A 23,803-nucleotide genomic window follows, 5' to 3' on the forward strand; every position below is an offset into this window, starting at 1 on the left:
CTATTCCGTGCCCGGCCCCGCCCGCCCCTCGCTATTCCGTGCCCGGCCCCGCCCGCCCCTCGCTATTCCGTGCCCGGCCCCGCCCGCCCCTCGCTATTCCGTGCCCGGCCCCGCCCGCCCCTCGCTATTCCGTGCCCGGCCCCGCCCGCCCCTCGCTATTCCGTGCCCGGCCCCGCCCGCCCCTCGCTATTCCGTGCCCGGCCCCGCCCGCCCCTCGCTATTCCGTGCCCGGCCCCGCCCGCCCCTCGCTATTCCGTGCCCGGCCCCGCCCGCCCCTCGCTATTCCGTGCCCGGCCCCGCCCGCCCCTCGCTATTCCGTGCCCGGCCCCGCCCGCCCCTCGCTATTCCGTGCCCGGCCCCGCCCGCCCCTCGCTATTCCGTGCCCGGCCCCGCCCGCCCCTCGCTATTCCGTGCCCGGCCCCGCCCCCCCTCGCTATTCCGTGCCCGGCCCGCCCCCTCGCTATTCCGTGCCGGCCCGCCCGCCCCTCGCTATTCCGTGCCCGGCCCCGCCGCCCTCGCTATTCCGTGCCGGCCCCGCCCGCCCCTCGCTATTCCGTGCCCGGCCCCGCCCGCCCCTCGCTATTCCGTGCCCGGCCCCGCCCGCCCCTCGCTATTCCGTGCCCGGCCCCGCCCGCCCCTCGCTATTCCGTGCCCGGCCCCGCCCGCCCCTCGCTATTCCGTGCCCGGCCCCGCCCGCCCCTCGCTATTCCGTGCCCGGCCCCGCCCGCCCCTCGCTATTCCGTGCCCGGCCCCGCCCGCCCCTCGCTATTCCGTGCCCGGCCCCGCCCGCCCCTCGCTATTCCGTGCCCGGCCCCGCCCGCCCCTCGCTATTCCGTGCCCGGCCCCGCCCGCCCCTCGCTATTCCGTGCCCGGCCCCGCCGCCCCGCGTTATTCCGTGCCCGGCCCCGCCCCCCCTCGCTATTCCGTGCCCGGCCCCGCCGCCCCGCGTTATTCCCTGCCCGGTCCCGCCGCCCCCTCGCTATTCCGTGCCAAGCGCGCAGACTCCGCGAGTACCTGGACTCTGCCCCAGGTGAGCTCGGCACGACCGCTGACCTCAGGACTCCGTGGCTGGAGGTCACCGAGCCAGGCTGGCCCTGCCCCCGCTGGCCCCCCGCGGGCCCCCCGCGGGCCCGGAGCGCAGGCTCGGCCCCTGGCGGGAGCAGGGGCAGGAGGCGACCCCGGATTTGACGCGCGAAGGCACCGCGGCCGAGCGAGCCCAGAGCCGCGGGTACCTCGCCCCCTCGGGTGCGGGGCTCCGCCAGCGACGCGCCCCCTCCCTGCAGCCCCCACTTAGCACAGCGGGGCCGGGGCCCCGCGCGGGGGGACGCACCTTGCTTGAGGACCCTCTTGCGAGCCTCGCGGTCGGTCACCAGCGGCGCCCGCGGCCTCCTCAGGTCCTTGGCGAAGGGGTTCCGGCCGCGGCCCAGGCGCGACCTCCGGGCCCGGGTCACTAGCAGCGCGACCCCCGCCGCCACCAAGGCAACCCACAACCACATCGCGCCGGCCGCCTCCGGGGAATGGAGCCCCGAGTCACCCGGTCATGGATAAGGCTGCGGACCTGGCTCCGCCCCCGCCGGGGCGCCCGTCCCGCCCATCCCGCCCCACTGGGGCTGGCGGCGAGCCCGCGGAGAACCCAGCCTGGACCTTTGCACCTCGGGGCTCCGCCCGGGCAGGCAAAAATTGTGCTCGGCCGGCAGCCGTAGGGGCACTCGTCGAGCCTGCTGGGAAGTGTAGTTCCCGGGTGGGCCCGCGCGGAGGACGCACTGCGCAGGTGCAGACTCGGGGGGTGGGGGGGCGTTGGTGAGAGCGGCAGCTGCTACGCGGAGGCGGCTCCTGGACGATGGAGGCGCTCGGGCCGGCGGCGGCGTAGGAGGCTGAGGCAGGTGGGTCCCTTACCCGTCTCGGAAGGGCCTGTGCCCCCCGCCCGCCCCCGAGAGCCTCCTTCCGGGCAGAAGGGGGCGTGACTGAGGGAGGGGCACAAAGTAACTTCTCCAGCCCCGCCTGCGCCTGCGCCTGGGGGCCCCTACGCAGGCAGGGGGCCCAGATGGGGCTGGGGGCTGCGGCGCCCGAGGGCCGCCCCCGCTCCGGGTCACGGGCCCCGGGGCGAAGCACCCTTTCCCCGAGCTGTTCTTAAATGCGTCCCTTGGGCCGCGGGGGCCGACGGGATGAAAGCATCTCTCGGAGTGCCTAACAAAACCCGGCACCGGGGTGCGTGGCTGTTCCAGCGCCGTCTCCGGGCGGACTGAGAGCGGGAACGTCCCCCAGGCCTTTGCGCCGCGGCCCCGTCCGGGGAGCATCCAAGCCTGCTCCGGCCCTTGCGCCGTTCCCTGCCCGCCGGGGGCTTCCGTTCCAACGGGAGGGGGGGGGGGGCGTATATAGAGGATGCTCTCTATCTGCACTGCCTTGTGCGTGGGTGTGAATGGAGTCTGCCGAGAGAGCCATTTATGGATGTATAGAGAATATGTGGAAAGAGAGAGAGATGTATGTAAATGCATGCAGAGCCCACATATGGATATGTGCGGAATTTGCATAAATGCATACAGAAATATATACGTGTGCACAGAGTATGGAGAGAGATGTTTACAGATGCGTGTGCACGTGTACAGAATAATGTATACAGAACACAGATATGTAGGATACTATGTTCTATAGGGAGAGATGTGTCTGTTCTATACAGTATAGAGAAAGATGTATGCAAAGTGTATGTGCATATTTATAGAGTTGTATGTAGATGTGTGCAGAATATCTACCGATGTATACAGAGAAATATGCATTTGTCTACAGAGGATATATGTGGAGAGATGTAGACAGATGTATGCAGAATAGAGAGATGTGTACAAAGAGTGTATATATATTTATAGAGAGAGATGTATAAAGAGAATAGAGAGAGAGAAATACATACGGAATATACACACATGTAAAGAGGCACGTATAGAGAGGTAGACAGAGACTAGAGAGAGAGAGGTAGATGGAACACAGATAGGTCACGTAGCTGTGGACAGAGGCGACGGAGGGCAGCCTTGGGGGGAAGGCATTGCAGGCCATGTGGGGATATTGGGGGAAAGGAGGAAGGAGGAGAAGGTCAATTTGTGAAGAGCTTCTAGTGTTACACAGAAGAGCTTCTAGAAGTAGCAGGAGGTCCGTGGGTTATCAGTCAGACTTGTAAGTTTTAGGAAATAATTTCAGCAGCTTTGTGGACAATGGAGTAGAATAAGAAAAAACTTGAGGCGAAGAAACCACTTGGGAGTAATCCCAGCATGAGTGAGTGGGGGGAAAGGGCAATACAGAGATGCTGTAGAGACAGAAAATAGCGCATTAACTATTGGCCAAGCATGTTACTAAGTGACCTCATTTGAGCCTTACAACTTCATGAGGTAGATGCTCTCTTTCCTGTTTTGCAGATGAGTAAACTGAGGCTTAGAACTGAAATGATTTGCCCAAACCACACAGCTTGAGAGTGTCAGAGGCTGGATTTGAACTGGAGTCTTCTTGACTCCCAGACGCAACACCCTCCACTGTGCTATGATGCTTTTCCTTCTCTAAGCTCCTTTTTTTTGGAGACTTTTTTTTCATTCCCAGAGTGACTATTGGAAAGATCCTGCCACCTAAAGCAGTACCTTGCAGATAGGAGTGGATCGTATTTGTTTATTTGCAAATGACCCTTGGGGAAGGGCAAAGTGAAGCGCAGAGAGAGGATGAGTTGTCCAAAGGGGCACCGGAGCAGGTCTTGGCTCCAGCCCCAGGGGCCCACGCTCTGGCTCTGCTTCTCGCCAGCTGTGTGACTTCTCCCTCAGGGCCTCCGTGTTCTCAAGGGGGCGTTGTTTTCAGGCTCTGATGTTTGTCTCTGCTGCAGAATGCAGGTCTTCTGAGCTGCATCTAGGAGCCTCTATTCTCCCCAGCTGCTGCCCCATGGAGGTCATGAAGTAAACTCCCACAGGCTTCACTCCCGGGAGCATGTAGGAATCTTAGCTCCGCCTGATGCTTTGTTTGGTTGTCATGGGAACAGGAGGCTAGTTTTCACTGGGAATGAAAAACAGCCTTAGTGACAGCGAAGAAACTGTAATTAGGCTTTCACCACCGAGAGGGTATCTCTGACCTAGCTCTTCCTGAGCATGAGCCATCTTGGAAAGGTCTCTTCTATGAGTGTCCTGCGGGCGGCCAGAGATACATTATTCTCCCATAATCCCTAGTTCTCTGTTTAGTGAGTGATGGCAGGCCAGGCCTTCTTAACTTTTTCCACTCACAGCCTCCTTTCACCTGAGAGATTTTTACATGATTGGATCCATAGGTGTATACAATGTGTATGCAAGCCAAACACTGATAATAAATCATAATTTCATAACCCCCACATTCAGTCACGAGACCCCATGTAGGGTTGCGACCCATAGTTTAAGAAGCTGGGAGCGATGGAGCCACATATTCTGATACCCAGGGCATAGCCTAACTGTGCTGTATCTGACAAGTGGTCATCCGGCCTCTGCCTGAGGACCCCAGGAAGAAGGAGCCCCCAGCTCTCCAGGCAGCACTGATAGTTGGGAAGCTTTTCCTGAGATCGAATTTAATGTGTCCCTTTTCTGTGTTGCCCCTGGCTCTCTCCCTGGAAGGCAGCAGAGCAGGTATAATGCCTCCTCCAAAAGACAGTGACCATGTGTCATCTGAGACTTCTCCGTTGCCTTCACCTAAGCTTTCTGTGGGGACTCGGGCCCTTCCCTACGCCCGTTGCCCTGTCTCTAACCCTCCTAAAGCTGCACTTCCTGGACCTGAAGGCATTGTCCCAGGTAGGGGCTGAATGGGAAGAAGGAGAGTGACCGATCCCCTCCTGGGTCCTAAAAGCTTGACCTCCGTGAATGAGGCCCCCGACCTCGCTTGACTTTTGGCTGCTTTGGAGTGGATGCCGAGACTCAGGGCTCTAACGTACTTGTGTTGTCTGCCTGAGTGTGGACATGGATGAAATCAGTTACTCACTTCCAGCACCTGCGAGGGCCTCCCCTTCTGCGGATACACGAGCGACTGCTTGGCGAGGGCAAACCTTCCTCCAGTGTAGAAGGCAGCCAGCTCCGCTTTTCCAATCCCTGGGAAGGGGCAGTGCAGTACCCCATTACTTGTAGGGCCTGGATAGCGGGCCATACCCCCCTCCCCTTTTTATTTGTGTAATTAGGCTTGGGAAAATTGGGTTTAAAAGAAAAGTTTAAACCTTGAGGCTCCCACCCCCCTTCACATACCATTGTATCACAGTAAAAAATCACAAAAAAAAACATCATCCAGGCGCCCGTTTCCCCATCTCCAGCCTTCCCTCCCTCGGGACTTTGAAAATCGTCCTATGTCTCGCTGTCTCCTGTCTCAACAAGACAAGGAGTTATGAGATCATAACTTAATCCTTGGTAAGAAAGCAATCAAATGGCCTAACCCCAACAAGTAAAACAGATTTTGAGCAAACATTTCAAATACATACATACATATATATATATATATATATATGTAACTTTATATATATATATATGTATGTATTTGAATTGTGTGCTCAAAATATATATATAAAGTTTGTATTTATATCTGATTTACTAATAATTGCATATATTATTAAACTTGCACAAAAATAGACATTTTAAAAAGGATTAAATAAAGAAGAAATGCCATCCTAGAGTCAATGGTGAACTACCATTTGATTGAGTAAAGGAATGACCTATGTATTAGTTCTATCAATTTGGCAGGTATGGAAGCTGGATTCTATTCAGGAAAATCAAGTTCAGGAAGCAGAGGAAAAAGCTATTGCATTAGTCTGGGGAGAGGGGTCATCTCAGTGGAGAGAAGTGGGCAGAAAAAAGCAAGGTGTCAGGTATTATGAACAAGATTTGGCTAGAGATCAGGGGGAAAGGTGACTGAAAAGATGGTGACACACTGAACAGAAACAGGAGTTTGGAAATTGGTGGTTTCTAAAGGAAAGATAATATCCTGAGGCCAATGGTGCAACATGCTCACTCTGTCCCAGCAAGAACAAAAAGGGGACAGATACCTTCCTATGGGCATCTGCCTCGGCCCTGAGGTAATCGGGGTGGGGCGGGGGGAGGCAGAATGTGGGCACATTGTTGAGGGGAGGGCTGGGCAGGGAGAGGAATATGGCCTGGCTCAGCTGCTGCAGCTCCACCTAGTTCAAGAGGGGAAAGGTTGGAAGGAGGCAGTGGGGATGTTGCAAAGGGCAGGATGGTAGTATTTTGAAGATAATGGATTGCCTAATGTGATTCATAAAGAAATGTGTATTTTAAAAATTAATGTACATGAATAACCAGAAAAAAAATAAACAATAAAAAAAGAAAATAGTGGAAGGTGACATGAGACCCATTATCCCATCCTGCAGCTGGTTACCCTTGGCATGGTGTCATCCCCTTCTCAGGGCACAGTTCCCCTCCGTAGAGGAGACCATGTTGCAGATATAACGTGGCTTTGCCTTTTATTGCAGGGTTGATCCCAATAGCCCCGACCTCTGCCTAGGACTTTGCTGCATAAGAAGACCAACTCTTCCCTGGGCCTGGATCTTGTAAGGACTTTCTGGTTCATGGAAGCATAGCCCAGTGATCATGTTAGCAGAACTGAGGCAGAATCGACCATTCCTGTGGATCTGAGGATCCAGAGACTTGAGCTATAGAAACAGGTTGGCCTGATAGCGCAGAAAAGTTAGCCAATCCACATCTCCAGAATCAGCGCGTCTTTGGGAGATCCCAAGGGAGAAGTGAGGCCCCCAGAGATGGCTGGAGGGGAGCCTTCTGGTTCCTTATGAGTTCTCTTTCTTCAGCCTCAGCCCATGTGAGCAGAGAAAAGACAGAGGCCGTGGTTTTTCATCACCTGCAGCTTCTCGATTTCCAGCCTTGCCAGAAATTTTGTGCTGAGCCACCAGGGCTTTCCAAAAGGAATACTGTTAAGACATGAATGAAGACACTTGCTATCCCCCTAAGAGGGAAGGGAGAGGAGAAGACCAGGTAAGTACTCTGACCTGGGGACCAGAGAATTAGAGAAGATAATTTTTTGATGCGAGTGGAAAACAAATTTAGAAATATATGGGAGAAGATTTAGTCTCCTGACCTTCATTCATCACATTTAAACTCATCCCATCCAGGAAGATCTTCCATTTGAGGAACTTAATGTTTATATCCAAGTTTAATTTACCAGACATTTGGGAAGTATCTAGTTTGGGTGGATTGCTGTGCTAAGCATAAGGGAAGAAATCAAGTTTTAGGTGAGATAGATCTGAGAATCATCCGACCGTAATTAAATCTCTAGGTGCAGATGAGGTCACTGAGGTAAGGTGTACAGAAGAGGGCCCAGGACAGAGCCCTGAAGGACACCCTTAGAGGAGGATCCAACAAAGGAGGCAAAGAAGGAGCAGTCAGAGAGGCAGGAGGGGAGCCAGGAGAGAACACTGAATGACAGCCCAGGAGCGTTAAGACCCCTAGTATGAGGGCCAGAAAACTTGGGAGCTCTGGACTGGCTCCATCTGGGGAGAAAGGGAGTGACCTGGAGGTTTGCAGGCACTGCCCCAGCCAGCCGGGCTCTTCACACCTCCTGTATTTGTGGATTCACTTGCCTCACCCTTGGCCACGTGCAGAGCGAGGACCTGTTACAGCCAGGGTCGATGCAGTGATGGTCTCCCCGCCCTGAACAAGTGGCCTCTGTGGTTTACCCGGTGCCACAGTGTTCCACCTTATTGGTCAGAGATTTCATTGTTTAAATGGCCCCAGACAGTGTTTTACTGCTGTCTCATGATCCTAAGTGGAAGAAGGGTGGGAAGCCCCTGAGAGAGAAAGTTTGTGCCTTTGGGAAGCCTCATTTAGACATGAATGACAGAGCTGCTGGTCCTGAGTTAATTGTTAACCAGAAGAGAGCAAGCAAAACTCACCAATCTGTCCATTACTGGAGAGTGTGTAAGGCCCTGTTGTGATCAGGGGCTCCCAGGAGCCTGAGCCAAAGCCGGAGCCGGGAATAGCAGTTCCCTGTTCTCTAACTCATCATCCCCGTGACTTTACAGAATTAATAAGCATGAATGACAAGAATCAGCTGCACCGTTTGATTGTACAGTAGAGATGAACAGCATGAGTGATGGGGTATGGGGAGGACCTGGGGGGGGTGGGGAGCAAGGAACCTGCTTTGACCAGTGAGTGAGGGGAAGGAGTGAAGGGGTAGCCAGTGTTGGGAAGGGTGGCCAAGGCGGTGGATCATTAGGGGAAGCCGTGACAGCTAGAAGATGGAAGGAGTGGGAGAGGAAAAGATTTAGGATGAAGAGAAGCTTACTGCCTTTAGAATAGGCATTGCAGAGGGCACGGGCAATATTTAATTGCCATTTTTTCAGGGCGGGTTGAAGGGAATGGGAATGAGGAATCGAGTGAGGGGGGTTGGGCATTGGGGTCTGGCTGATGACCTTCAGAATGATTGGGAAGGGCAGGGTGTGCTGGGCGAGGAACCGCTCGTCCTTGAATGGAGGCACCACCACTGTAGGGCTGTAACAAAGGGAATTACTCCTAGGGACAGTGTGGATTAGATGACCAAAGGTGAGAGTCGGTGATTCTCGGAATAGTCCATTAGAGAAGGCGAGGTACCTAAATGTGTGCAAATGGTAAACTCTTCCAAGAGTTCAGAGAGGAATCAGCAGTGTGTCAAGGGCTATCACGGGGAGCGGTTCTGGGCACATCAGAACAAAGGAAGCCAATCCCTGATGTTCGGGTTCAGTTTCCCCATTTGTGAACTGAAGGAACAGGATGTGAGGCAGTTTGATAGTTTTCTCTTCCCTTTTTTAAGTTACCTTCCTAGAAATTAATTTGTTTTGAAGAACATTGGAGTCAAGAAGCAATAAGACACTTATGGGCATGAAACTATTAAATGGGAGGTGGATGCACACCTAGTAAACTGATTCCTCTTCTCAATTCCTGTAGGCTATGAGAATTTCTGTTGAGTCCTCTCTGATTGATGAGAACGGCTTTTTCCTCCCAGCCATCAGATGTGTTCCAGTATGTATCTCTCTACCTGAATCGATTCTGGCTTTTCGGGACCCATAGATCCATCATTCAGCCACCATTTGTATATATGTGGACATCCCCTAGCTCTCTGTACTGCCCTTTCATTACTTGTAATCATAGAAGCTTTGAAGCTCCAGTTAACTTATTTCAGATTGTTTGGCTTCAAGGAACACTATCCAGTTCCATTAATTATTAACATTTGCCATCTCTGCTGTATCGTTTTGGTTTTTAGCTTTTTGTTTTCAGAATACAGCAGAAATAGTGTTCCACATTCACTCTTGCAAAATCTTGTGTTTTGAATTTTTTTCTCCTTCCCTTCCCTTCCCTTCCCCCCTCCCTTAGACAGCAAGTAATCCAGTATATGTTAAACATGTTCTGCTGTATCATTGACCCTGGAACTTTTGATAGGGAGGCAGAGTCCCCACCCTCCAGAAAACAATCTTCAGATATTTTCACTGAGTTACGGCCACATAAAGAGCATCTCTGGAGTCACTGGGGTCTGGTGGCAAGAGCAGTGATCTTAAAGTCAGCAGACCTATATTCAGATCCTCATTTCTGGCTCCTAGTTTACCTGCATGACCATCAGGAAGTTACCTAGCTTTCTAAGCTTTGGTTTCCTTATCTGTAAGATCAGAATAATGAGCACACTGCTTCCCCCGTGAGGTACTTGTGAGGAAGGCACCTTGTCTGTCTCCAAATAATATCTAAAGCTGAAGTATTAGAACGCAAGCTGAGGTGCTTCTTTGTCTTGGAGTGTTTCCTCGAGACACAGAGACCTCGAAAAGAAGGGGGCAGATCATTTAAAGGGGGGCTTCATCTGGAATGATGGGAGAGAAAGGTTCTTGAGTTTGGCTGGAAAGCCTCCGGGTCAGGGCTGTCATCACACCCCAGGGTCCTCCCAGCTCTGAGCTCATGATTTTCCAATAATTTCATATTGTCTCTGAACCTTTCCTTCTGAGACCCCAGGGCTTGAAAACCTGATGGCGACAGGGCATTTTAACGCATGAAACTTCATAGAAGCATCATTGGGATCCATCCCCATACTAATGGTCTCTGGCTCCTGCAGGTGTCTGCCCTGAAATACCACGTGGACCTCCAGGATCTGACTGAGGAAGACAGTAGCTTGGAGCCAGTCGGTGAGTCTTCCAGCTAACCCCAGGCGTAGTTAGAGCTTTGAGTCAGGCCTCCAGAGAGCTGTTCCTGGTCTCTGCCCCTCTCAGAGGATCCCACAGGCTTCTCTTTTTGATCATGAGCACTGGGCTCTCCTGCTTCAGAAGAGCAGACTCTGCTTCCAGCTTGGTTGCTGATTTCTTAGGTTATTTGAACAAGTTATTTAATTTCTGTATCTATTTTTCAGTTTGTAAAATCAGAATAATATCTGCTACTTAGCTTAAAGATTGTTGTTTGGAACAGATAAAATATCCCTGAAAGCACTTTCAAAAAAGCCCTCTGCAAATGTCAGTAGCTATCCTCAATTCTTTTCAGTTTTTTTTTCAGTTATCTTGCCTGGATTTCGGTTTCCTTTGCTGTAAAAGAGGAACAATATTTACCTTTTTAATCTCCTGAAGAGAGAGGAGAATCAGAGGAAGTAATTTACAGAGTACTAAGAGTTTTCTCTTAGAAAGACATCAGGTTTGGGCAAATCTCCCCACACTTGAAATGCTAGATTGACATCTTGGGTTGAGATTGTCTTTATTCTGGCCAATCTACCATGACACCAAGTCAGATTGCTAGGGTTCAAGAGGACTCCAGAATATTGTTATTCTGGACCAGTGATACTGGTGTCCCAAAAGAATTTGGAGCTTTAGATAATCTCCGAGTCAAGAAGCAGATTTTTATTACAATTGTAATGCCTATTCAAAGTGAGCTAAATTCCAAGATAGCAAAGAGGAGGCAGTGAATTTATAGGGATTTGGGGATACGGAACAAAAAACAGAGCCACGTAAATGACATCATGGGATTGGGGTTCACATGATTGCTGGGAAGTCTGGTAATGGGAGCTAACAAAACCCCCTTTCTTAAACTGAGAAATCCAGGAGTGAGATAGCATCCCAGACACTTGGATGACAAACCAGAAATCCTCAAAAGAATAGCCTCCTGGGATAAAGAGATTAGGCCCAGCTCCCTTTCTTTCCCACACATGCTCTAAGGTTGGGCCCTGTTGCCCAGTAGCTAAGTTCCTAAGGTGACATTCCAAGGTGAGCCGTTCCAAGGGACCTGGAACTTCTTGAAAACTGTTGGGGTCTCTATTATTATTGAGGTCTCTCCACCATTTCCAAGGCCAGATAGCCTAGGGTTGTTACTACACCATTCATGAAGGCTGCGCCACATCAGAATTAATCAAGAACAGTCCCTCCCCACTGTCCTGAGAGCTTAGGTGAGGGAAGCCTTTTTCATGGGGATGGAATCCTCACATCTCCCCACTTTCAAGCTCGTTTCCCTTCCTGCCCCACAGCCTGGTGCAAAAAATCCCAAGAAGCCATAAGAACCCAATGTGGTGGAATTCATGTAACGCTGAAGCTGGGCTTGTTCTTTGTCATTTCTGCTTTCTTTCCCAGATGTTCACTAACTATCCCTTCAATAATACATTCAAGCATTTTCCCGGGAAATTAAGAGTAAGCTCATTGGTCTGTGATTCCAGATTCTATTCTCTTTTTTAAAAAAACATTTGGGACATTTAGTAGCTCTATTCCTGTCTTTTTTTCTCCACAGTCTTTTTTTTTAAATACTTTTGATGTTTTGCTTCCTTTTCCCCCCCAACATTATTATCATTTTCCAGTAAACTTCTCTCCACCACAGAATCCTTCTTTTTAGCAAAGAGAAGTCCCCCAAAATAGCATTTCCAGCACTCCATGTTTCTTATACAATGTCTCTGTAAGTGGGCCTCTTCCTCAGCTCTCTTGAAACCAGATTTTCATTACATGTCACTGACTTCTTAAGTCTCTTGATGGTATTTTTCTTTACATTATTGCTCCATGGCCTGTCAGAGATGATCGATAGTAGTTCAGCAGTTGCATGTGCTAGTATTTTCAGCCCCCAAGGATCTAGTTCTGCTGGGTCAAGTACTGTGAACTCATCAGGGGCACCCAGAAGCTCTTTGACTATCTTCCTACTGATTTGGGGAGTCTCGTCTCTGTTAGCTGTGTTTGTCCTGGCTCTCTGAATCCAAACATCATTCTTCTTCTTAAAAATAAATAAATAAAAATTAAATCATTGCCTTCACTCTTGTCAGTTATCACCAAACTGTCCTGTATGATAGAGACCCTTTTGCTGCTTGGATGCTCCTTTATTTCTCAGTGTATTGTGTTTTCCTTTCTGTTTTCCTTCCCTTTCTTTGACAGCCTCAGTTTGTTGAGGGAGAGAACCCAAGACTTCTGTGAGACCATATCACATTTGTGTAACCGTCCTTTGGTACTTGTCCTTGCTTCTAACTTCATTCATGACTTCTTAATTAGAAGGCATTTAATAGACATTACCTTCTATGTGTGAGGGTTCTAGGGACTTAACAAAAGACAAAAATGGGGTGGTCCCTCTCAGAAAATTGACATTCTGATGGGGAATAGGCTACACATGGGGGAAAGTGGCTGGAGAAGGGACTTTTGTCCCCAGTAGTTGGGGGATCGTCACTGCAGTGGTGACTTGTCACATGGTAGGATTGGTACTATTGATGCTTCCAGAGCCAGCCTTTGAAAGTCTGGGGGTGGGGGTGGGGGAGCTCAGCGCAGCCAGCAGTAGTGTGCCCCCGTCATCCTGGTAGATAGTTGAATGGGGTGCGAAGCAGGTTTGGGACCAGCAAAATTTGTGAGTGTCGGGTGGTTTTTTAATCCATCAAACAGATGAGATTCTTAAAACCTGAGCTGGTTAATAAATTCCATGTGCATCCTTCTTGGCTTTTCCTTGGGAATTGCGTCTCCCCAATCATTCTTGAGGGGTTCCTGACTCTGCTGTAGAGTTTTAGTCTGATGGACTCTTTTTGTCCTTTCCCCGAACCCCACAGATGCGAAGGCCGTTGTACCCCCACCCCTGGGCACCCAGCGGGTCTCCGGAGACAACCTGCCTTCGAGGCCCGTCAGTTCTGGCTCCTTCCCAGGCGTGTTCCTCCCTCCTTGTCAGCCAGGCCCTCCAGCTCTGGAGAGCAGCCCCCGAGGCTGGCCCCCTACCAAGGAAGTCTTCCTCAGCCTGGTGGGCTCTCGGGGCCCCCTCCTCCTTGAGTTACTGTTCTCTCTGGCCTTTTTTATCTCATGGGCCTGTCTGAATAATGTGGGCTTTTGAAATCTTACCATTGAAGGAAAGGAAATGTTAAATTTCAAGTAGAAGTTAGTGAAAAATAGTGTTATAATTTTTCCCTCCTCATAATCACAGCCTTCCTGAAATCTATGTGTGGGTCCTTGTGGGCCGGTTCAGAGTTCTGCGGGGCAGACACGGTACCCAGCGTATCCCTTCCCCTCCTTTTCTCTCTAACTCCCTTTTCACAGGACTCCAGCCTTTGCTCAACTGCAATCATTCTCAGCCCCCAGGCTGCCCTTTCTGTATTATAAGCTGTAACCTAAAGTCCAAATCCTCTCAGACATCATCATTTTGACTTCTTGACTTTCCAGATTTTCCTCCTTTTTATTAAAAATTTGACAATCATCATCACCCATAGACATTTGAATATTCAAAGAATAACCCAGAAGATGGAAGAGAAACCTTCTGTTCTTCTCAGAGTAGAGCTTCTCCTCAGGGAAGGCAGCATCTTGAAGGGGAATGGAGTCAGGGGCCTGAGTTCAAATCCTGCCTCTTAGGTGTACTAGCTGTGTGATCTTGGACAAATTACAGAACCTCCCTGAACCTCAGTCTCCTTTACTGAGAAATGGGGGGATTGGCCAGAACTCCTTTCCAGTTTGACTTCTGTGATGCTGCTTTGGCTCGGTTCCCTTTCCGTGTCTGCATCAAGCCCTCGGGCTCTCCACCAAGCTTCTCCCCAGGTCCCTCTCCAGACCCCTCACAAACCCTTCGGCTTCTCTCCCTGCCTCTTCTCCTTCTGGGGGAAAAGCTCCGAGTTTCTGCTCATTGGGGCTCTTGTTTTAACTTGGGACTAAGTGACCCAGGTGAGCGTTGGGAGGCAGCACGAGCCTCCAGCCTTGGCCCAGGCCGCCATTCCCGCCCTCCTGGAAGCACCAGCCCCGGGTTGGATCCAGTGATGGGGAGAGCCAGATTCCCAGTTTGTGTCCCCAGGGCCGCCAGGAGCCCTTCTGCCTTTTAAAATACAGTGATGGCGGGGACTCCCTCAGCCACGTTGTGACCCTTTTCTCACAGCCGCGGGCGACAGTCTGGAGATGCTCAGAGCCGAGGAGGAGTGGCAGTCAGTGGAGAGTATTCAGCCAGAAGCAGGTCAGCGAAGGAGCGCGGCCCTGTGAGCTCCAGTGTGGGGGAGCCGGCCCTTGGGAGGCAGCAGCGCAGGGAGGGGGGGAGGGGAGGGGCTGCTTCCATTGTGTGGTCTTGGCTTTTGGAGGTCCCCCGCCTTAGGGCGCGAGGGAGCTGCATCTGGTGCTGACGGAGGCACTTTAGTTATTCCGTGGCAGGGACAAGGCTCCTTAGAAAGAGGCCCTCAAATTCAGGAAGGCCACCGGTCACTCGCTGTCCCGAGGGGAGGAGGGACAAGTGCCCTTCCTGCCCCAGAGCTGTGAGAAGGGCGCTCTCCCTGCCTGGCTCCCCCCGGACCGGGACCAGAAGCAGGGTGGCCGAGGGCAGCTCAGCATCCCAGGGACCCTTTGGAGATGTGGGAGGGGGTGGGACAGAGCAGCCCCAGCCCTGCCCAGCGGGTCCCAGAGTCCACCCTGGAAGAGAGAACACCTTAAGTCCTCGGCAGCTAAAGCAGCTGGCAGGGTGGGGGCTGGGTCATGGAGCACCAGGGACACTTCCCTCTTCCCTGGCCTAAGGTCCAGCCTCTGCCCTGAGTCCCACAAGGGGATCAGTGCTCCAGGGTTCTCACACCTGGGTGTGGAGCAGAGGTCGAGCCCAGATCAGGAGGGGTAGCCCATATAGACGTAGGAGCAGCTTTGAGGCAGGATGTGACCCCCAGGACACACCCTTCTTTGTCCACAGGCTCCTGGGAGAGGCCAGACAGGGCCGGGCAGCTGATTTCCTTCAACGAGGCCCTCCAGCACTTCCAGTCAGCCGACCTCTCCGTTTGCAGGGTACGGCACGGCGGGCTGTCAGGTTGAGGCCGGCCGGCTTCTCTCCAGGCCCCAGGTTCGCTCACAGGGCCGGGGGAAGGAGCCAGGAAGGATGAAAGGCGTCCTGTGTGCAGACACCGCAGAGCTGGCCCAGCCCCGGCGGACAGGAAGTCAGCTGAGTCATTACATAATCTGGGGGAGTGGGAAAATGAGGAACCGCTGAGACTGCCGGGGGTCTCCTGGGTTACCAGTATCGGCTTCAGAGCGAGGAGGATTTCAGAAACTCGTCCCGCCCAGAGAAAGGGGGTGAAGGGAGCCTTTGAGAACAGGAGCAGGTGGTGGCGGAGGAGGGTGGCCAGCCAGGAGCCCTTGGGCAAGGATGGCATTCTTGGGCCTGGGGAAGGCTGGGCTCGATACGCCAGAACCCCTTATACACTGGGCCCCAGATACGCCAGGCCCCTAATGCACCAGGCCCAGGGTATGCTGGGCTCTTTATAGACCAGGCCCCTTATACCAGGCCCAGGATATGCCGGGCTCTTTATAGACCAGGCCCCTTAGGCTCCGGCCCTGGCGTTGTTCAGCTTAGAAAGCCTATCCCTGTGGGGTGGCTCCTGACACAGCGCTGCCGGGTTCTGACTTCTCCCTGTGTGATTCTGTTGTGTCTTTATCCTGCCTGTGAGGTGGGTGCAAAGGATTCACCGGACTGCCCGAGGGACCGTGACACAGAAAGGGCCCAGGCCCAGAATGGGGAGCTACAGGCCCTTATCCTTTGTGGCCCCTTGCAAGGGGAGGAACTTGTGGACCAAGCACTGGGCAGCTTGCCCCGGCCCGCCAGTGCCGAGGGGGTGTTTCCCACCAGCCGCAGGAGGCTATCTCCAGTCAAGATAGTTGTTTCTGTTTGCAGAAAAGTCCAGAGGGGGCCACAGCGGCTGTAAAGGGCTTAGACCTGAGATGGGTCCCACAAAGGGCCTTTCCCCAGGCTTTGGGCCAGGATGCAGGCCCCTGGCAGGCCCCTGCTTCCTGGTAAGTAGACATGATTGTCTCTTGGCTGTCCCCCAGCTCAGCTCCTTTCTTTTCCTCAGGAAAAGATCCAGTCAACGGTTCCCCGCAGGGGGTTCTCGGCTTTCCTCCATTGCCTCTTTGGGCCCCCCCAGTTGCGCGACGGCCTTCAGGAAGAACGGGACTTGATCCTGGCCATTGCCCAGTGTAAGTGACGCCCTCGGGCGTGCCCGCTCCCAGAGTCAGGACCCAGGCCTGGGGAAGGGCCAGCCCTCAGACACCCGAGGAGAGGCGCAAGGGTGGGGTGGGGGCGCATGTCACTGACCTCTGGGTCAGCCGGAAGCCCTGGAGGCGGTTAGGGAGGCAGCGGCTGTTGAAGGCTTGGGGGCCCGGCCCAGCCTCAGCATGGGATGTCCCAGCCTCCAGCCCCAGAGCTTTTCTCCTCTGGAGGGCCGTCACGGGGGAAGCGCGCGGGGAGGAAAGCGGACTTGTGTGTCTGTGACACAGGCAGCCTAGACCACAAAGACCCCGTGCACGGCCGCGTCCTGCAGACCATCTATAAGAAGCTCACGGGTTCCAGATTTGACTGCGCCCTCTCTGGGACCCACTGGGAGGAACTGGGCTTTCAAGGTAACAGAGCAGAACATTCTGGGCCTGGAACTGGGGGCGGAGCAGGTGGGCTAGCGAAGCAAACTGAAAGCTCTCAGACAGATTCCTGTGATTCCAGGTAGGGGCGCACCTAGCACTTTGTCTGGGTCTGCTCTCTGACCCTTGGGGTGAACAGTTCTGACCCAGAGTTCGCTGCACCAGGCCCGCTGCTTTTGTGGAACCTTCAAAAGTAATTTGGGAGCAGTGGCTCTCAGAAAGCAGCCCCCTTCCCGGGATAGTCCAGGACCCTGGTGGGAGGTGGGGTAGAAGGGGAGCAGTGGACTCCTAAGCTCGCTGCCCCCCAGTAAGCCCGGCTCCAACTTCCTGCGCCGGTCCTGCTCCACCTCTCGGATACTTCTATCTTACAGGATCGAACCCGGGCACGGACCTTCGAGGGGCAGGCTTCCTGGCCCTCCTGCATCTGCTCTACTTGGTGATGGACGCCAAAACCCTTCTGCTAGCCCATGAGATCTTCCGACTTTCCCAGCACCATGTCCAGGTACGGCCGGCCCAGCTGTCCTGCAGCCCCTGACTGGCACCACGGCCAGTCCTGGGCTGAGGGAGGGGCGCACAGCAGGCCACAGGCCTTGGGCTGCCAGCGGGCGGGCCTCCCTGAGGTCAGCCTCCCAGAGGCCTGAGCTAATATTCCTTAGGAGACTTCCTCTCCTTTCCATTTTCAGCCTCTGCATGACTCTGTTCTCAGACCCTATGGGGAAAGGGAGAATGTTATGCAAAGCGAAAGCCTTGCTGAGGTTGCACAGCGAGGAGCGGCCTCTGGGAGCTCCCGAGCTGCTCTCCCCCCAGCTCATTCCGGACAGGGCTTGTTAATGACCTTATTATTCCCCGGGGTCACCAGGGACTTTGTTTTTTAATTTTATTTTTTATTATATCTTTTTATAACAAAACATCTGCGTGGGTAGTTGGCCAGGGACTTCTTAGGCCGTCATAGTCCAGCTTCAGGCTTGATGAGCCCACTGAGGGACCCAAATGTCTTCAACTCAGCAAGCCTTTATTAAGCACCGATGGCATGCAAGGCCCAGTGCTAGGTGCCTTTGTCAGGAGTCTGGCTCCAGCTGCCCACCTTCCCGCTCCCTGCCTCTGAGAATCCCTGGTTGTCCTCAGAGGCCAGTGAAAGTACATGAAGCCCTCTCCCCCACCCACCACCCATTACTCCACCTTTGCTCTCATTTTTTGGTTCACGTCCTCCCTGACATAATGCAAGTTCTCCTGGGGAGGGAACGTTCCGTCCTTGTCTCTGATCCCCAGTGCCAGGGCCCAGGGCTCGGTGCCCACTGATTGTCTCAGAGAGACCATGAAGGTTTAGGGGGCTTGGAGGAACAGTTAGACCCATCCCGAAGGAGGGGGCAGAGGAGCAAGGTTGCCTTTGGTCAGAAGCCCGGGGATTTCCCTGCGGTCCTTTGATTCCCAAGGCCTTCTCTGCTGTGAACAGCAAGTGCCCCTTTAATTTCTGGGGGTTTTTCATTCTCCTGCATCACCACTTAGTGATCTCAGAAGAAGATAATCACTGGGAAGTTGGTCCTCTTCATCCGGGTATTGAAGGGGAAACCATTTTAAAAGTGCATTTCCTACTAGCTCAGCTCTGGTGACTTTCCCCTCTGGTTGTTTCTGTTTGAGCTTCATGGGGAAATTCCCTCTAATTCTGCTGCCTCTGGCGTTAGAGGCAGAGCCCGGAATTCCAGTGCATGTCCCCTCCCTGGGCCTCCTCCGTACCTTGCAGGAGGCGGAGAAAATTCTCTTTGAGCAGTGGCCCCCATTCCTGTTGTGTGCACTGTGGGCTCCAGGGCAAACAGAGAAATGGCCCCCTAGGCCTTCCCGAGCTGTCTCCCCCAAGACGGCCTTAGTGCCGTGGTTTCTTACGCCCTCCGTTCAGAAAGACTCTCGGGATGGCTGGTCTTCGGGCCTGCCCTTCTGGAAGAAAGTCTCCGCTGGTTTGTGAAGAAGCCCAGTCTCCTAAGAAAAAAGTCAGACTGGGCCCGACTAGAGTAGGTGCTGGGGGCCATTTGTACATGGAGCCAAGTCTGTGGTGTCTTCGGGGTCGACCGTGACTAGTATGATTCCTCGGGGGCTCTCTGGTCTGTGTTCGGGGGGCTGCCTCGCAGGCCCCTCGGAGAAGGGCTCACCCCCACTGCCACAGATTGTCCTCCACGGCAAGGCGGGATCCGGAGAGTGAGGGCCGCTTGATTTTCCTTGTCCATGTTTCTCTGCTCTTGCTCAGGGCTGTTTTCCCTAAAATCAGCCCAGCTAGACACTCATCCACCCAGTTCTATTTTTAAAAGCCGAGAGCTCTAGATGTTTTTTGTTGTTGTTGTTTTTTTTTTGTTTTTGTTTTTTTTTTATCTGCCTACAACCATATCATTCAGTTTTAATTTGTTTCTATGGGATTCTTTGTGAGGCTGCATTTTTTCTCTTTAATGCTTACTAATTTAATATACTTTATCACACAAGGAGGTGGAGAGGTAATAGTAGAAAGGAGAGTGATCCGATCATCTGTGGCTATTATTAATTAGCTGTGTGACCAGAAGCAAATCAACTCCATATCATTTATTTCTAAACTTGTAAAAATGAAAGCGAGGGATGAGGTGATTTCTTAAACCCTTTCACACTCTAAAATGTTCTGTGATTTTTTAGACAAATGAAATTTTTCTGTGTAACCCCCTTGTGGGTTTTAGAAGGTTAAACTCAGATCCTCAATCCTTCCAAAGAGCTGCCTGAGGGATCAAACATAAGTTTGGGGCACTCAGCCTGAGGGATGACCCCAAGATCTCCTGTTGAGGGCTTTAAAGGTTCTTGAAACAGCTTCCTCTTCAAGGAACTTAGTCCTAAGAACCTCATCCCCACTCCTTTAGACCCAACTCTGTAGCACAATACCTCGTCCAATTGGTCTCGAGAACAGGCCGCCACCAGCACATAGCATAGTTCTTCAGGGCAGAGTTTATTTGCTTTTAAATTGGTTTTGCCCTTAAATTATTTTAATAGTTAATTTTTTCTTGTTCTAATGTATCTTATAATAATATCTTAAATTTGATTAATCCTGTACAACTTGAGAAGTGCCTCCATGAACTATTCCATAGTTCCTTACCCTGTGAGTGAGATAGGTAAGACAAATATTATCCCCATTTCACAGATGAGAAACTGGTCTTAGAGCCTTGATATAAATTGTCTGAAGTTATATAGCTGGTCAGCAGTTGATAAGAGATTAGAACCTCCTGATTCTTGGCCCAGTAGCCATGGAAGCCACTTTGCCACCTCAGGATTTTGCTGAACCGTATAAGACGAGTTCAGTCCGTTCCTGATTGCGGTCTGTTGCTGAATGTTTGGGAATTGACCCTTATGGTGTCTCCATCTCTAGGGACACGGCGTGATGTGCAGGGAGTGGCTGGACATTGGGTTCAAATTCTGCCCTAGGGAAGGGAGGTCATGGAGGTGTTGGAGGGTTGATGGCCCAGAGGGGCTTTAGGATGTAGAAGTGGGGGGGAAAGGGCGTCGGAGCCGGGGCTGCCGTTGACCTGGTGTCCTTTCTGTTCCAGCACTTTCCCTTCTGTGTGATGTCCGTGAACATCACCCAGATAGTGATCCACGCCCTTCGGGAGGAGTGTCTCTCCAAGTGAGTCCCTAGCTGCTCCTGTGGAAAATCCACCGGCTTGGCGTGGTTCAGGACGACTGGCCAGCCCGTCCCTCATCTGCCTCCGGCCCAGTCCATGACCAGCCGCTTGTGGACATGTGGTCTGGGGTATAATCTGTGCTCGCCATTGCACCCAGCACCGGTGCTGAGGGAGCCATTCTCTAGCACGAGCAAGCCCTCTCTGGGGCTGTGCCAGAGAAAGTGGCGTTAGCCAGGCCGGCGTCACCTGGGAGCGTCAGGAAATGGCCCAAGAATGGGCTTTCTGATCAGTGGTCAGTGGTGGAGACGCCACCAGTAGTGGCGTGAGAACAACAGTGGTTCTGGGGGTCCCCCGGTATCAGTCCAGAGCATAAGAATGACTTGCTGAGCTTTTCAAAGTCAGTCACTCGTGTTCTCCTCCACTGCCTTGTAGAGAATGCAATCGCCAGCATACAGTGATCCCCGTCGTGAACAGCCTGTATGTAGCCATCTTTCTCCACCTGGCCTACATCTGGAAGACACAGCAGAAAACCATTCTAGACTCCAGCTTTGTTCTTAAAGGTGGGTACCTCCCCCCAGGGGAACCTTAGAACCCCTAGGCCAGTTCCTTCAGCCGCAGGGTTTGTGTTTTCTTAAGTGGCTCCCCGGTTCCGTAGCAGACTTCCTTTGTGTGTCCCTTAGAGCTGCTTTCTTTCCCCATTGCCCCAGTTTTTAGCACTTGTTCGCTGTCCATACCCCACCTTTCTGGCTTCCCTTAGTCCCCGCCAGGCCCCATCCTGCTCTCATCCCTTTGAAAGGACCTTCTGCCACCTTTTCTTGAAGTTTTCTTCTTGGGAGCACCCAGAGCTTCCAGAACTCAGGAGTGTTTCCCAGAGCGGTTACCTTTGGGGTTCTGGGCTGCCTGAAGGCTTATTTTCCATCTAAGAGCTATCTATGGGATAGATCCCTTTATCGGGATTGGATAAAGGGGTCTGTCCGCCCTTTTCCATTCCAGACCTGGAGATCCTGGCCAAAAGGAATCCAAAGCAGTTGCTCAGGAACCTGGACACCTACTTGACCAAAAGGACCAAAGGGCTCTCCCCGGGGAAGTTGTCGGGAACACAGGCCATCTCTGAATCCCACGGCTCCCACCCAAAGACCCTCCACTTCACAGGAATATGTGACCTGCACTAGACACGACCGAGGGGCGCAGGCTGTTCCACTCCAGCAACCCCAAGATTTGAACACCAGAGCTCGACGCTCTTGGAGAGGTCCACGCGGGCCATCACCTAGGAGTACGGCCTGGCTGACCCTTTTCTGTTGCTGAGGTATAGCTTTTAGAGGGAGAACCTGGCCCGGAGACAGAATCATCCAGTACCTCGAACCCCTAGGCTGTGGTAAGCACCCCCGGGCCAGATCCCCGGGACGCACAGGCAGCGAAACTTAGGGTCCGCTCCACGCGGATGCTGCCCCAGGTTTGTTGGCCTGTCCATGGGCAGAGGCCTTCCTAGCACTCCCGAAATTCAGCAGAGACCAACGGGGCTGTAAGCTCTCGCTCTGCCTGATATTTGGGTGAGGCGTGGGCAGATTGAGGTAAGAAAGATTAACTCCTGAAGAAGTAGAGCGTTCATTCTTTGGCACGAGAGCTTCCCAGGCTCAATGACCTCGGTGACTAGGTACAAAATTAGTCTGAGTCTGAAGAGCAGTAGGATAGAAGAGAAGAAAAAGGCAGTGACGGCAGCAACCGCTGTCGGAGGTTGTCGGGCCTGTGGGAGGCTGGCCGGGCCCTCGTCCCCCCTCTCTCAGGGTCGGGTGGCTCCTCCGGGCCAGACACCCAGAGCCCCTGGGCTTCCTGATCTTCCCGCCACTTAATGTGGGACCATTTTCATAAAGATGGGGCTAGAGACAGCCAGGCGGAGGAAGGGCCGCTTTTCACAGGAGCAGTTTTCAAATAAAAAAAGATTATCAAAGTTTTAAATTCTCACAGAATTTTTATTTTTCTTTCATTAATTTTCTGAGTATAGTTAGAGGCAGAAGTGGGGAAGGGAGAGAGAGCAGCAGTGGGGCCACTGTGTGACATCCCTTGATGTGTTGCTCTTTGTAGCCGTTGTCTGCAGGAGTCTCAGAGGAGGGAAGTTTGCTTTTGCCCTGAGTCCCATGGAAGCCAGTTAGCCCTCCATGGCCCCAGAAACACCCTCACTTAAAGCCGGGGAGCCTGGGACTGTGCAGGGAGAAAATGGCCATCCAGAAAGGGCGCAACTCCTCCATGGAGTCCTCAGCCGGACTCCTCTTCCAGTTACCAGTGGGACCGCCCACTCACGGCAGGTACCAGGAGCCCTGAGCCCCGGCCAGGAGAGCAGGGGCCGCTCAGCTCCCCCTGGAGGGTTTCTCTGTCTCCATCAGGGGCCATTCCTCCTAGGCCAGGCCCTGAGGTTCCCCTGGAGCATAAGCCCCCCCCACCTCCCCCCAACTCCCTGCATGAGGAGAGCCCTGGGCCCCCAAACTCTAGTGTTTCAGACTGCCCCACCCCCCTAAGCCTCAAACAGGAGCTGTGCTGCCTTGGGCTGGTCTCTCCTTCCCACAGCTGAGTGAGGCCTTAGCAGACCAGCCCAAATGGGTGTCCTCAGAGGTAGCCAGGGGGCGCAGGGGAGATCCGCCAGCCCTGGCCTCAGGAGACCTGGGTTCCAATCCGGCCTCAGACACTTACCACTTCCTGGCTGGGTGACCCTGCACAAGTCACTTAACCCCGATTGCCTCAGCAAAAAGGAGAAAAGTTTACTCAGAAGTACAAGGAATTGGAGAAGCTTGGAGGAAAAAAATCCTTCTACTTAATTTTTTAAGGGCTGTCTGTGATTTTTACTTTGCCTCTAAGAAGCCTCGTGCTGCTCTCAGAGACCGTGCTGTTTCCCTGGGGCCCACTCGCCCTCGCCGTCCTCCCAACCATCTTCCCATCCGTCCTCCCACAGCGAGTCTCCCAGAGAGCGGGCGCTGCCCCCGGTGCTCGGGTCAGCTCAGCACAGCGCTTGGGCCTGTGGGGAGCACTGAATAAATGCTCTTTTGTTATCCCAGGGCTTGGGAGCAACAGCAAAGAGCACCTGGGGTCACCTGGTGTTTACAGCCAGGTCCCACAGTCAGTCACAGGTCTTGGGTTACAGACAGAGCCGGCTAGTCAGATGCCGGCCCGAGATCCCGGAGAAGCCTCTGGCTCCCTCTGGCCGCCCAGAGACTCTTGGCTTGGGATAATTGAAGTTAAAAAATAAATAAATAAAGGCGGCCATATTGAAAGTAGCATTTTTGTCTCACATGCCGGGGCTGTCCTGGGCTCTCTGGCCACCTCTTTGGGGACGGTGACCTTGCCCCACTTCTCTGTGTCATGGTGTGTAAAAGAGACC

At 53.1% G+C, this 23,803-nt stretch overlaps 2 protein-coding genes across 6 annotated transcripts in view; one reads left to right on the plus strand and one right to left on the minus strand.

The window, feature by feature from the left end:
- RETSAT (retinol saturase) overlaps positions 1–1,608 on the minus strand; it is a 20,335-nt gene extending 18,727 nt beyond the window's left edge. The window contains exon 1 of the mRNA XM_031949767.1: positions 1,331–1,608. Within this exon, the coding sequence (XP_031805627.1) occupies positions 1,331–1,496 (166 nt within the window). The 5' untranslated portion in view covers positions 1,497–1,608. The remainder of the gene's footprint in view (positions 1–1,330) is intronic.
- Positions 1–23,214, plus strand: part of ELMOD3 (ELMO domain containing 3) — a 24,184-nt gene extending 970 nt beyond the window's left edge. Inside the window, exons 1-13 of one of the 5 annotated variants that reach the window (XM_031949774.1) lie at positions 1,787–1,883; positions 6,458–6,649; positions 6,791–6,974; positions 8,922–8,996; positions 10,072–10,141; positions 14,304–14,378; positions 15,093–15,184; positions 16,246–16,369; positions 16,670–16,792; positions 17,179–17,309; positions 20,359–20,435; positions 20,866–20,993; positions 21,427–23,214. In XM_031949774.1, the coding sequence (XP_031805634.1) occupies positions 6,921–6,974; positions 8,922–8,996; positions 10,072–10,141; positions 14,304–14,378; positions 15,093–15,184; positions 16,246–16,369; positions 16,670–16,792; positions 17,179–17,309; positions 20,359–20,435; positions 20,866–20,993; positions 21,427–21,605 (1,128 nt within the window). In that variant the 5' untranslated portion in view covers positions 1,787–1,883; positions 6,458–6,649; positions 6,791–6,920 and the 3' untranslated portion in view covers positions 21,606–23,214. Of the gene's footprint in view, positions 1–968; positions 1,031–1,786; positions 1,884–2,023; positions 2,209–6,457; positions 6,975–8,921; positions 8,997–10,071; positions 10,142–14,303; positions 14,379–15,092; positions 15,185–16,245; positions 16,370–16,669; positions 16,793–17,178; positions 17,310–20,358; positions 20,436–20,865; positions 20,994–21,426 lie in introns of those variants that run through there. The other 4 variants (XM_031949772.1, XM_031949770.1, XM_031949771.1 and 1 more) reach the window with 4 other exon arrangements.
- The last annotated feature ends 589 nt before the right edge of the window (positions 23,215–23,803 follow it).

The sequence above is a fragment of the Sarcophilus harrisii genome, chromosome 2, assembly GCF_902635505.1.
Source record: "Sarcophilus harrisii chromosome 2, mSarHar1.11, whole genome shotgun sequence".
Classification (NCBI taxonomy): domain Eukaryota; kingdom Metazoa; phylum Chordata; class Mammalia; order Dasyuromorphia; family Dasyuridae; genus Sarcophilus; species Sarcophilus harrisii.